This window comes from Protopterus annectens, chromosome 1.part0 (assembly GCF_019279795.1).
Source record: "Protopterus annectens isolate FY-2018-M chromosome 1.part0, PAN1.0, whole genome shotgun sequence".
Classification (NCBI taxonomy): domain Eukaryota; kingdom Metazoa; phylum Chordata; order Ceratodontiformes; family Protopteridae; genus Protopterus; species Protopterus annectens.
Genome location: NC_056725.1, coordinates 1,921,988,512 through 1,922,003,087, shown reverse-complemented (window position 1 = coordinate 1,922,003,087; position 14,576 = coordinate 1,921,988,512). Strand labels below are relative to the sequence as shown.

At 36.6% G+C, this 14,576-nt stretch overlaps 1 protein-coding gene across 4 annotated transcripts in view; it reads right to left on the bottom strand.

The window, feature by feature from the left end:
* The window catches only part of PRLR (prolactin receptor), a 2,068,968-nt gene that overhangs the window by 200,943 nt on the left and 1,853,449 nt on the right, over window positions 1-14,576 (bottom strand). For all 4 annotated transcript variants that reach the window (XM_044070113.1, XM_044070132.1, XM_044070123.1 and 1 more), the window contains one exon: window positions 11,997-12,129. In XM_044070113.1, the coding sequence (XP_043926048.1) occupies window positions 11,997-12,129 (133 nt within the window). The remainder of the gene's footprint in view (window positions 1-11,996; window positions 12,130-14,576) is intronic.

The following is a 14,576-nucleotide window of genomic DNA, read 5'->3' as shown; positions in this document are numbered from 1 at the left end:
ACACAGTGAGATTGGACACCCTTTGTTAAGGGCCTTAAAGTAGCTGATAAGGAGTGACTGGTGGCAGTAATAACTACCTTATAGTCTGGGCAGAAGGGGGCATAGCTAGTAAACCTGTACCAGCCTTTCCCAGATGTGTGTGTAAATCAAACCTCAAAGAGTGTGTGTGTTTGTCTGCTTCTTGGGCAGGGACATGAAGCACTGGTTGGACAGGGAGGGTGGTGGGGGTCTTGGCTTGGTCCCTCAGCTGAGATCTCAACTCTATAGCTGTGCCAGTGGGGAGTCTTACTATGGATCTGGAGAAAGAGGGAGAAATCAGCCCTGGACTGACTGTGGTCTCTGTGTGATCTTAAGGCAAACTGCACTTGATGCAGAGAGCTGCATCCTGAAATACCATGTGTGTACCTGTCATCCTCCCACTGAATGTTCCCCACTGTTACTATATAATATTTTTTCCTTGGTTTTTAAATATTGTTCCTAATTGATTAATTGAGTTGGGGTTATGTGATGTATTATGATTTTTATATGTGCCGACCTCTGTTTGGAATTTTATCTGAAGAAGTCTAGTATTTCACTTGATGAAAGCGCTTATGGTTCAATAAACATTTGGTGGGCCTATTGCTGCTTTCCTGCCTTCTGTTTTGTGTCCTAAAACAACCCATATGTTAATTTTTGTCCTTTTCAAATTTCGTATTACTTCTTCAACATTTAACCAAATAATTTTTATATTGTGCCAAACACTGTCCCAATGATTACCACTCCTCCTGATTTTGCTCATTACACATTTGCCCTTCCACAATTACATTTTAAACTGGTGTTTCAATTTTTCTGCCATCATTCAAACATCATGACTTTTGTATGCAGTACATTTACCGATCTCCATCAAATAACATTATCTAATCACTACAAATAACTTTAATTAGCATTGGTATACTCAGTCATCAGTGGAGGAAACCAATTTCTTTAGGAACCCCAATTCTTCAGCAAACATAGTTTTAAAGTCATGAGAATTGTCCTGTGAGATTTGGTTCATAATTTCAGTGTTGCCATCTTTCACTGTTTCTAGCTTTTCTTATGTCTTTTCTCATTTTAAATTTAAATGCCATCTGACATTTATCACTTTTATGCCTTTCCCTATAAGTGAGATTACCTAGGAATTCAATGGCTTTTTGCTGCTGTTTTGTAACAGTGCATATGAAGCCTTGTATTAGTAAATCTGTAGCCACAGGAATAAAAAGAAACAAAGAAAGAAAAATAAGTAATTGAACAGTGTGATTATGTACACCAGTAAAATAATGTGCACAGTACAATCAGAAATAAAATGGTATTGCAAAGCAGGTACAATTCATTGTATAATGTGATTTTAGTCAGGATCAGTAACATACTTCAGGGTACATATGTTATTGCAGTTTGAATTAGGTTGCAAAAGCAAATGGCAAGATTACTGTACTTCAAGATGGAGGTACAGCTGGCCCTGCCAAAACGAATGATATTTCCAGATAGGAGTGTTGCTCATAGTATGCATGTTCATGCAATCTGAATTAGGTATAATAGCTATGGTAATGATAGGAAAAAGATTATAAACTGCACTTCAAGATGGAGGCACAGGTTGCCCTGGCAAAACAAAGGATACTTTCAAATGAAATTATAAGAATGAATTTAAAATTAAAAGATGACAAAAAACCGCAGAATTATAAAGTAAAGTATGTGTGTGTGTGTGTGTGTGTGTGTGTGTGTGTGTGTGTGTGTGTGTGTGTGTGTGTGTGTGTGTGTGAACAAAGAGTTGGTGACGTATTAAAAGCTAGGAGGAAAAATATTTTGTAGTGACCGAAAAAAGGGCGGAAGGAAAGGAAAGGAAAATCACTTTTTTCTTAAAGATCATTCCTCTTATCCCATTTTCCATTCACAAATAAAAGCACATTTGAAGATGCTAGGAAAATGCAGCTGCTGTCTCTCTCAAGTCATATAACTTAAACTCTTTATTACCCTCTTCTGTCTACATACTTTGTTCTGACTCCATTTTTGATTGTGATTCTTTCAGCATAACAACTGTGATGTCAGTCTATATATAATGCATATCTATATATTTGCACACACACACACACACACACACACACACACACACACACACACACACACACATATATATATATATATATATATATATATATATATATATAGTGTTTTTTCAGTCATTCTGTAAATACTGCCATTTATCTATTGCCTTTATACCCTCAAGCTAACTATGATATCCATTTTGTATATTGTACAAAGCTGTGGTGGTGCAGTGGTAGCGTTGTTGTCTGACAGCAAGAGGTTCTCCTGTTCGATTCTCGACTGGAGCGCCTTTTGTGTGGAGTCTTTATGCCCACCCCACGGTCAAGTGGTGTTCGAAAGACATGCATAGAATGGGCGTGCCTTTGTTGAAGGTGGGGCGTCAAGCTGGCACCTCAGCACCCGTAAAAAAATCTACTGCCAATCATTAGCAGACTGGAGTTCCACTGCGGCGACTCCTAACCAGGAAAAGCTGAAAGAAGAATAACAACATATGTATATATTGCAATTTTGTCATTCACTCTGTATATAATGTCATGTATCTATTACAATATCCCTGGGCCGAGATTGAAATGGGTCCAATTGGATCACTGTTCTACCCTGGTTAACAAATTCAAAATAAATAAAATAAAAATAAAAATAAAAAGTAAAGAAAAGGATGGAGGAAGGGAGGAAATGAGTCACAGGAAGATGATAAGAGAAAGGCTAGGAATTTCAGGGCAGACATGAACATAACGGATGACCAGGGAGATGGCTGATCAGAAGGCTCTTAATAAATCTGAGAAGTATATTCAAAATGATAAAGGCTAAGAGGATGAAATGGCTTCCAGTTTTCACCATCAGGAGATGGACTGAGCTATATTAATGGTGAGCTTAAAAGTTGAGGAAACAACAAGTAAACACTGTTCTTGTGGATGCAAAGGTGATCCATAAGAAACCCTTTACAAAGATAATTTTCCAATCAAAAATAATGCCATTACCTCAACAGGGATACACAATAAATAAGGCAAAACACATACGCCAGCACAGGTTCTGTTTAAATAAATGGCTATTTTAATGTTAATAAACATAGGGCAAAAATACCCCTACATAAATCATCAAACCGGTTTCGGGCAAAGCCCACTTCAGTGATGAATATAAAGATGAATAAAAAATTACCATAGACAATAATTTATATACAATGCCCTCAAGTTATCCACTATCTGATTGGATGTCACATAATTCAAAAATATTTCAGAAATGTTCATTCTTTCCTGGTGGGAACAACCCCCCCAACTTGACTATCTACTTTTTTTCTTTATTATTTAAAATTTCATGTAATGCAGCCTTGTCTTTACATCTGTGAGTGATGCAATCAATCACAATGAATCTGAAAACACCAGTTGTATGTTTCAAAATATGTTTGTACAAGGCACTGGATTGTCTTTTATTTTTAATGTCACTTAGATGTTCACCTATCCTCAGCTTTAGGGACCTACATAAAATGCCATACATGTAAATCTTGCCTGATAAATTACCCAACTGATACTGCAGCTGGCAAAAAATGAAAGATCATACACATTTGGGATATTTGGTCTGCTGAAACTGTCAATCTTAAACACCCTCGGACAATAGTTACAATGTCCACATGGGCTACAACCCACCAATTATTGTCCATTAAGTGTTCTTTGAACTGAGGAAATATCCCTGTCCTGCCACCTCTTATAGTGGCTAAACAAGGAACCCAAAGAACGACCCTTACGAAAAGAGAATAGGCAGTTGTCATTCAGGTGTTCCCTTAGTTTACTATCAGTCTGCAAGATGTTCCAATGTCTTGAAATAATATCCATGAAAGCCCTAGTATTCCTACCATATGTAGTGACTAGCCTCACTTGATGTTTATTGTTAGTTGACTTTTTATAATACTGAAGCAATTGACCCCTGTCTTGTTGTGTGGCAACCCTACTCGCCTTACAGATGTCACCTGCTCTGTAACCCCTGTCCTTAAATCGAGTAATGAGGTTCTGTTGCTACTGGCTATATGTGGAGGAGTTGGAACAAATCCTCTTTATTCTGAGGAATTGTGACTTTGGGATATTTCCGATGACATGTTGGGGGTGGAAGCTGGTGGCATGTAGAAGTGTATTAAATTGAGGGAATTTTCTGAATACCTCACTTTCCAGTGTATCCATACTAGTTTGTTTGATTGCTGCATCCAGGAAAGTGATTACATGCTTGTCAAAGGTTATTTTGAATTCAATAGCCCACTTGTTCTGATTAAGGTTTCCTTTACATCCCCCTTTAATTACTGTGGCACAAGTTCATTCAGCCCTCTCAAAAACTAACTATTTTACCCATGGGTTCAGATAACATACTAAGTTGCCAGATATTGCCTTTCTGAACCCCTACTTAACATCTTTGATCTAAGCCACACCACTGGTTACATTTCTGAAGCCCAGAAAATACCCATTCTAATGCCATTACGCAAGGGTAGTCCAGTCATGGACCCTGATAACTATAGACCCATTGGCCTTACTAGCCTCATATGTAAAGCTATTGAACACCTTAACTCAGACCTCATGAATCTGGACATTGAAAACCTCTTAACCTTGGACCTTCATCAATTCAGCTTTGTCAAAAAAATGTCTAACCTGTTAAACCTCATTAATTTCATTAAAAAAGTAACTGATGCAGTGGATGTATATCTAAACCAGGCCAAGTCTTTTGACACTATTCCTCAAGCAGGCACTATTGATAGACTTGTAAATCTGAATATACATCCTTATACTGTGTGGTGGATAGCTAACTGGTTGATTGACAAAACCCATGTGGTTAGAGTCACAAGTGCCACTTCTGAAAGCAAAAATTCCTGTCTTGGTTTGTGATTTATTGATCTTTACTGTTAAAAAGGGCAACTCTGAACGATAGTGAGCAGAAGCTACTGTGTAAATGATGTAAAGGAATTCCAGCTTTTGTGTGACTTTCACAACTTGTACAGTCAGAGCAATAACTTTACTCTACTTTAATATTAAGCTGCATATTGCTGATGTAATTTTTCTCATAGAAGATTATTATTTTTAATTCTGTGGTAACTGATTTTGGTTATTCTTTTCTTTAAGAAATTTTTATTAATTTGCAGCTGAATATAGATTCGTTAAATGAATATGCCATTACTGATTTGCTAAAGCACAAGTATCTTTTTACAGTATAATAAATGCTATGTATATTGAAAGGTAACACTTGATAACACTGGTGATCTGTGTTCCTCATGTCAAAAGTAAGATTATTCACTTATTATTAGTAGTAAATCTAGACTTAATGATGATTGCACTTGTGCAATTGGCACAGCTTGGAGAACTGTTGTTACATATATTAATGACTGGACTGGTGAGATAAATAATGTTAGGCAAACAGCAAATAGAACACATTTAGGAAAGGAAGTGTCTACTGCCTATAAAGATCACTCAACTGCTATGAAACAAGATAATCCCACTGACAACTTTGGAATTCTGGATACAAGTATTCAGCAATCTGAGGATTCAAAGCATACAGAAGGAAGTACAAAAGAAAGAAAGGAAGAGGGTCACAACAGATAGCAAAGAAGATGAAGAAACATGTCTGTAAAGCAGAGAATACATACTAAAAAGGACGCTGCTTTGTTATGTAACACACAGGTCACAGGGAATGATAACATTGTTCTGTCAGAAAACCTTCAGTTTACAGAAAAAGACGTCCTTTTCCAAAAGAGAAAGTAGAAAAAAGAGGCAAGGGGCAGGTGGAAAAGGAAGAAATCAAAACTGAATGTGGAAGGGCTGAAGAATATTACTTTAAGAACAAAGAGGATAAAGACAAATGTTGACAACATGCCTCAAGTTGTTGATGTACAAAGCCAACTGGATATGAATTGTATGCTTGGAAATGTAATAAGCAATGGAAACAGCGGGATTACTAAGACTAATGGTGATGAAGATCATTCCTTTGTAACCATTGATAGAACAGATATTACAGAATTAGAAGATGAAGATTCTTCACTTCTGGTCAGAAAAAAATATTCTTGTAATTGGAGATTCAATCTTTAGAGGAAATGATACATACATTTGCAGAGAAGATAATAAACATCAAATAGCATTATGCTTGCCAGGAGGAAAAATGGAGGATGTGAGACATGGCTTAGATTGCCTTAATGTAAGGAAGTAAGGATCTGTTTTTATTCATGGCGGTACAAATAATCTCATCAGCTAGGACTCTCTGACTGTTGGTAGGGAACTTATAGCCCTCTTAGAAAGGACAGGTTTATACAGGTGTTGGGACGCATTTTTCAAAAATCATATATAGAAAGGAAAATCAGGACACTGAATGAAAAGATTTTTTGGATAAATACCTACATGAAAAAAGTGTTACATTTAAAAAAAATGGAAAACTGTAGAGCATTCAAGCCTAATTTTGGGCACATGTGTTCAGACAGAATGGCATGCACTTCTCAAGAATTGTTTTAGCAAATATTTTACAATATTTGACAAACTCAAGGCAGGATTTTTGGCAGGTTGAAAATTTAACCGTTCACAGATAGCAACATTTGATGCATCTGTAATAGTAGTGGTTAATGCTAGCAGCATTAATAATAAAGTTTTTGATTGAAAAAAGTTGCTACATTCCCACAGGACTGATGTAATTGTTTGTGAAACATGGTTAAAGAACAACGACTGGAAACCAGTTCTGTCAGGTTATAAATGTCTTTACTGTAACAGACATTCCAACAGAAAATCAGGTGGAGGTGTCAAGACAAGGATTCAGGATTATGAGATCTGTGATTATTACATGTTCAGTGATAACATCTATACTACAGATTGTGTAACTGTGACAATAAAGACAACTCTGGAACATATAACAATTGTTGGGTGTATAGACCTAGTGCTGATGACCTAGAGGAATTCATACATTTCTTGCATGAAACACAGGGGTGAAGAATAATAGTGGCTGAGGACTTAAATTTACCAGAAACAGACTGGAATGATATTGATTCAACAACATTAGTAAGGAAATTATTCACAACGTATGTTGAGGAACAATTGCTTCAGATTGTAAAAAAAAAAATCTACCAGGGAACGGAACATACTAGATGTTGTTTGTGCTCCTAAAGAAATTACTGTTACTTCATGCCAAATTTTACCACAGCTGATATACAGTGATCATGGATTATAAAGGTTAATTTGTTGCTAGATAATCCTGCCAAACCGAAATCTAAACCAATGCACAGAAAATTAATAACAGACTATATGGAAGCAAAACAGTCACTATGTAAAACTAATTGAAGTGATGTGTTCAGTGGAAAAACTGCAGAAAGAATGTGGAAAGTTTTGAAAGAGAAGTAATTTAAATGAAAAAATGTTTAACATCGGGATCTAGACACACAAAATCAGGAGGATACATTTCCATAAGAACACAAAACTTGATTAAGGTGAGTGACAAAATATAAAAAATGGAAAAAAGTTCAAACTACAGCTTTGAAAACTGAAATAAACAGACTGGACAAACAAATCAAGCACAGAGTGAGGCAAGATCAAGACATTTTTGAAGAAATATATATAAAGATATTGAGCATAAAAGGAAACCATTTTACAGATACATAAGATGTGGAAGGAGTAAAGACATACACATTGATAAATTTTGTGTAGCTTCTAAAATTTATTCTCAGACACAACAGATATATTTAAAAAATCTTATGCAAAACAGTTTTTAAGTGCATCAGTACAAACTTTTAAGAATAAAGGTGATGTGCACAGCTGTAGTAACTACAGGGGGATAAAACTGATCAGCCACAGCATGAAGTTATGGGAAAGAGCAGTAGAAGCTATGTTAAGAAGGGAGGTGATGACTGGTGAGCAGCAGTATGGCATCATGCCAGGAAAGAGGACTACAGATGTGACGTTTGCTCTGAGGGTGTTGATGGAAAAGTATAAAGAAGGTCAAAAGGAGTTGCATTGTGTCTTTGTGGATTTAGATATAAGACAGAGTGCCCAGAGAGTAGTTGTGGTATTGTATGAAGAAGTCGTGAGTGGCAGAAAAGTATGTAAGAGTGGTACAGGATATGTACGAGGGCAGTGTGACAGTGGTGAGGTCTGTGGTAGGAGTGATGAATGCTTTCAAGATGGAGGTGGGGTTGCATCAAGGAGCAGGTCTAAACCCTTTCTTATTTGCAAAGGTGATAAACAGATTGACAGACGAGATTAGACAGGAGTCCCCATGGACTATGATGTTTGCAGATGAGATTGTGATTTGTAGTGAGAGTAGGAAACAGGTTGAGGAGACCCTGGAGAGGTGGAGATATGCTCTAGAGAGGAGAGGAGTGAAGGTCAGCAGGACTAAGACAGAATGTGTGTGAATGAGAGGGAGGATAGAGGTATGGTGAGGATGCAAGGAGTAGAGGTGGCAAAGGTGGATGAGTTTAAATACTTGGGATCAACAGTTCAAAGTAATGATGAGTGTGAAAGAAAGGTGAGGAAGAGAGTGAAGGAAGGGTGGAGTGGGTGGAGAAGAGTGTCAGGAGTGATTTGTGACACACAGGTACCAGTAAGAGTGAAAGGGATGGTGTACAAGAGGGTAGCGAGAGCAGCTATGTTATATGGGTTGGTGACGGTGGCACTGATGAAAAGGCAGAAGTCAGAGCTGGAGGTGGCAGAGTTAAGGATGTTAAGATTTGCATTGAGTGTAACAAGGATGGGCAGGATTAGTAAGAAGTATATTAGAGGGTCAGCTCAGTTTGTAGACAAAGCCAGAGAAGTGAGATTGCATTGGTTTGGACATGTGCAGAGATGTGATGCTGGATATATTGGGAGAAGGGTGCTAAGTATGGAGCTGCCAGGTAAGAGGAAAAGAGGAAGGCCTAAGATAAGGTTTATGGATGTGGTGAGAGAGGACATGCAGGTGGTTGGTGTGACAAATTCATATCCCAGTGTAACCCTCAGCTCTGGAAAAAACTTTCACTACATGGCACCCTTGCCACTTTCAAGGTAAACTTATAGAATTGGATGGGCAGCTTCAAATCACCCCCCCCCCCCAGCCTATGATGTCTTGCTTTCCTTGAGGCTAGGGGACCTTTTGAAAAGGGTGTTTTTGGCTAGGCTTGAAATGGTGGGCTGATGAAGTGTCTAGTACCTACATATGAACCTATATTATTCCCCTTCATGCACTGTCCAGTCAGACGTTAAATCTAGATTTAAACCAGAATTTGCTGATTTACTTATAAACCACATGCTGGAGCACTAAATAGCTGGTCCTTGGTTACTTCACTATCTAGGGCAGTGAAGACTCAGGGTCCTTTTTTAAATATTCCAGTGTATGGAAAGTTTGAGGACTGCTCAGGTCATTACTGCTACCCATATAAAAACACATTATTTGTGGTTTGTTTTCCACATGGGTATAGAGATGCCCAAATTAGATGCCTAGCTCTTGGGAAACTGATCATTTATTTTACATTTCTGTTTAGAACAATGTTAAAACCTTTGGTCTTAAAATGCTAAAAATCTCAGCACACATTCTATATTTTATCTATAACTATATATATATATATATATATATATATATATATATATATATATAGTTATAGATAGATATAGATATATAGATACTATATACAGATATATAAATATAAGATGCCTTGGATTTTGAAAGAAGCAATTTTTAAAAAACTGATGAATGAATGAAATTAATAATCAACACCAAATTAAATGCCATAAAACAACTTTAAATATTCTTTATTTGTATTTGGTGGAATTCAAGAAGACTCTCACTAAACATTCTACAGGATAGTGGTATGTGTCTTAGGGCCTACAACAGTCATACTCTATAGTGATCTTGGAAAAAAAAAAAAAAAAAAAAAACAGAAGTTGCCATGGCAGCACAGTGTAGGTTTCAGTATGATGATTACAAATGATAGACAGGTCCTACTGTTAAGTGGCATCAAGTTATGCAAGTAGGAAATGTGCTGTGTATTGCTATATCCAGATACAAGTACTACAGTCTAATCTTGACAACAATAAAAACAATGTCCCAAACACAACGAACGTCAAGCTATGGTCAAGATTTAATAAAAAGCAGCAAAAATCTCACAGTGGCACAATAACAAAGAAGCACTCTAGCTCCTCGGCTTCAAATAAGCCTTCAAGGAATACATTCATTACAAAAAATATTTACCTTATATACCCCCCAGTTGCCAATTAAATCATTAATTAATCAATAGACATTTGTTAAAACTCTTAAAGATACATTTCCAAGTAATTAAATTACACATTTCCAACAGCAGTCTGTATTCAGACCCTGTGGAATTAAAGTGCCATATTTTAAAATGAAAATTGTTTCTTTATACAACAACAAATTTCTGACATAGTCACTGTCCCTTTCTCCCTGTATTTGATCTAAAATAGTGGCTTTTAAGCCTACAGAATTACCATTGTGGTACTGTTTAAAATGTTGAGCTAATGGACTTTCCATTTTGCCTAGCCTTACATCTCTCAAATGTTCTAATAATGTTTTTTTAAACATACGTTTAGTCTGACCTATATAATATTTGTCACAGCTACATTTAATTGCATAAATCACCTTTTCAGTAGTACATTGGTATTCCCCTACCATCTGAAAATTAATATTATTAATTTTAGGAAAAGTTTGCACTATGTGCAACCCCCACATGGGTTTGTTCCTTTTATCTGAATCTGCCGTAGCAGACTGTCATCAGGGTTCTTAAATTTGGTGTGTACTAACATATCCCTCAGGCTCTTTCCTTTTTTATATGAAAAAAATAAATTTTGTTGTACCAATCCTTCCAGTTCATGAAATCTAGACAAAAATTTCCAATAATGTCCAACTATTTGTTTTACATTGTCACTCAAAATATATGTCAGGAGTATAAAAAAACTATCATCTGTTATACCTTTCTTCTCCCTGTAGGGAAAAGCCCCATAGTTTATATTATTACTACTGTTACCATATATTTCTCTTTTTATTCTATTGACAGTTCTCTCAATTACCTGTCTATCATATTTTCTTTCTATAAACATATCCACTGTATACTGTAACTCTTGTTCGAAGCTGCAGTGGTGCAGTGGTAGCATTGTCGCCTCACAGCAAGAGGTCCTCCTGTTTGATTCTCGGCTGGAGCGCCTTCTGTGTGGAGTCTGCATGTCCTCCCTGCAGTTGAGTAGCATTCGAAAGACATGCATGAATGGACACGCCTTTGTTGAAGGTTGGGCATTGAGCTGGCACCTTAAAAATCTACTGCCAATCATTAGCGGACCGGAGTTCCGCTGTGCAAACCCCTAACTGGGAAAAGACTAAAAAAACAAACTGTAACTTTTGTTCAAAATTATAATTTTTATTACATATTCTTGAAATTCTTAAGAATTCTCCATATGGTAAGGAATCTAAAGTATGTTTAGGATGACAACTATTACCCATCATAAACTGTTTAACCACACCAAATTTCCTATGTAAGCATGTCTTTATTCCTTCTCCAGCTATCCCTTCTAGTATAATATCAAGAAATGAAATTTTATTCCCAGAACATAATCTATCAAATTGTATAGAAAATCTATTTTTTGTAATTCTAATATAAAATTCTGAACATTTTCTATACCACCATCACAAAGAAAAATCAAGTCATTTATAAATCTAAAATAAGACTTGACATATTGTTTATAAAATGGATTGGTATAAATATATTCTGTTTTGAACTGCAGTCTAATGTTTAGTGTTATAAATACTGTAAAGTACACTGTCTCTACAATGATTGTGGACAGCAAAGTTCCCAATATTCTGCATTTGTCACACATAAACTGCTTTATTTATGAATGGACTGGTGAACTTCTTAAAAGTCTATCCAAATGATATCATTATTATTTTTATTATTATTATTATTATTACTTACTATACCAGCAATTTAAATTGTTATAACCACAGTTTCTTACCTTTCCTTAGTGTAGTACAGAGCATAAGAGGTAGGAAATCCTCCATCATAACCTGGTTTCCACCAGCATGTAAATGTTTCCTTATCTGGTGATCTGCACATTGTCAATTCAGGTTTTCCTGGTGGTGAGTGAACTAAAGAAGACATGAATATAAATAAAGAATATTTTGTTAGCAAACTACAGTCATCTAAAATTTGTGTTATCCATCCGCTGTACATCATAAGCATTTCAAAATATCCAGATGTTCTTTCTACGTGCATGTATTAGCTGAAATGTTTGTACTTGTAAGTAAATAATGCAAAGGCCACAGTATTCTACTGCTGTGTGATGGCCCATGCTTAAATAACAGTACCTTATTAAACTGCATAGTCATTGAAAAGGCTGCTGCAATCTGGTTTTGTCATTGATCAGAGATGCAGCAGTCAGTGCTGATTATATTAAGTAAAAGGGCACTTTTTCACTTGTTTCCTAAAACTACAAAGTATCACTCAGCAAACCTCCATCTTTTCCACACTTTCGCCATTCTAAGAACAGAACAAGTAACTTGAAGTCAGTTTTATTCAACTCGAAAAAAGTTCACATACTACACATCCAAAAAATACATACCTCAGTGGCATAAAAACTGCTATATCTACATACAATAAATGCCTACAAATGAACTTTAACAAGTTCTAAGTAACAGAAAAGACATAAACAAGTAAATAAGTAAATAAATTAATCACAACCATTGAAATGGAAAATGGCACTACCAGCAAAATGGACCCATTTCCGAACATTTCCAATAAAATCACAGTAAACATAAAATGAATGTACCTGAACAAGCTCACTTACAGCAGTCTGAGTCTCACCTGCTCACAGACCACAGTTGTGCAGCTGGAGACTTCAGCTTGTGCTTGGTCAGGGCATGGTGTAGTGATCAGCTTACTACAGTGAAGTGTATTTTTTGCTCTTCACGTAAAGAGCTGAGGAGGTGAGAAGCTTATACATAGTACCAGGCTAAGGCAGTGGATGACCCAGCTATAATGCTTAGAGTCACACATCCATGATGAAAAATGAAAAATCAGCTTGAATCATTGCTGCTGCACAAACAAAAAAACACTCAGGCAGTACATTTCTATTGAAAAATTCATCATGTTGTTTCAATTGTGACACAACAAGTAAAAACTTGCTCAGTTTATATTCATGTAGGTGTGGGGAAACCAATCAGTTTCCATAAAAACTCAAAGCTTAGGCTTTGTGTCCCTCTATGTCTCCTTCATCATGGTGAATATGGGTGATTACAATTAAGCAGTACAGCTCTGATTTGGTAACCCTTCACCTCATCCCTCTGACAAAAATGAGCGTCAGGATTCTTTGTTCCCTGACTCCATCTAATGCCTTTTGCTCCACCCTTTTGAGTTTAAAGTACTTTGATCTGTCTGCTTTCTTGGCCCACTGTGAATGATGAGCTATACTATAACAAGACATTTTTTAATTATGTTCATAATCTCAAAAGCACAACACAACAATGTACTGAGCTGATTGTGAATGATGTTACTTACACTGAGGCTGAAGATATAGTGAACTTACTGGTCAATAAATTTAGCTCTAACTTTACCCCTTTCTTCCCCTCTGTCTGTCCCTCAAGATATACCTGAGACTGAGTTGCCTCCAAATATCACACAAGACCAGGTGTAAAAGTGCTATCAAAAGTTAAAAATACTGCATTGATGGGTCCTGACAATATTACTGGATGCATCTTAAATGGCATGAAGCATGATTTAGCCACACCTCTAACAACACTGTTCAACATCAGCCTCCAAACAAGTTTTGTACCAAGTGAATGGAGAACAGTTGCAGTCATACCCCTGCACAAGAGAGGACCTTCCACAGACCCAGCCATTTACAGACCATAAGTCTGACCTGCCTGATATGCAAAGCCATGGAAAGAGTCATCATGGAACTAATAAATAAGGGGAGAGGGAACTTCAAAACATTGGACTTGTCTTAGTCCAGATTCATCAAGGGCAGGTCATGCTTACTCAACCTGGTGGATTTTTTAGGAAAGGTCACCAAAGCAATTGATTAAGGCAAAACTGTAACACATACCTCAACTTGGCCAAAGCTTTTGACACAATGACCTACTCAAGCATAGAAGAAATGTTAGATAAACAGGCACTAAATCCCTGTGTCACCCAGTGGATTGCTAAATGGCTCACAGATAAGATGTGAAAAATCAAAATCGGGGAAATTACCTCCACAAAGAGACCAGTCACCAATGGACCTCTCCTGTTTGGCATCTACTTTTCTGAAGTAAAATTATTTTTTATCACCCCATTACACAAGACAGGCAACAGCAATGAACCATCCAACTACAGACCTATTGCTATCCTCTCTACGCTATCCAAACTCTTTGAAAAGTCCATTCAGACAGCTTATTAAGTACATTCTAGATAATAATCTCCTAACCCCTATACAACATGGCTTCATTCCCCTTCATAGTACATCTACTGCCCTACTGTCCTTTACTCAAATCATTGCTGAAGCTATGGAAAAAAAAATACTGGTTTCTTGCCTCTTTCTTGACCTTTCTAAAGCATT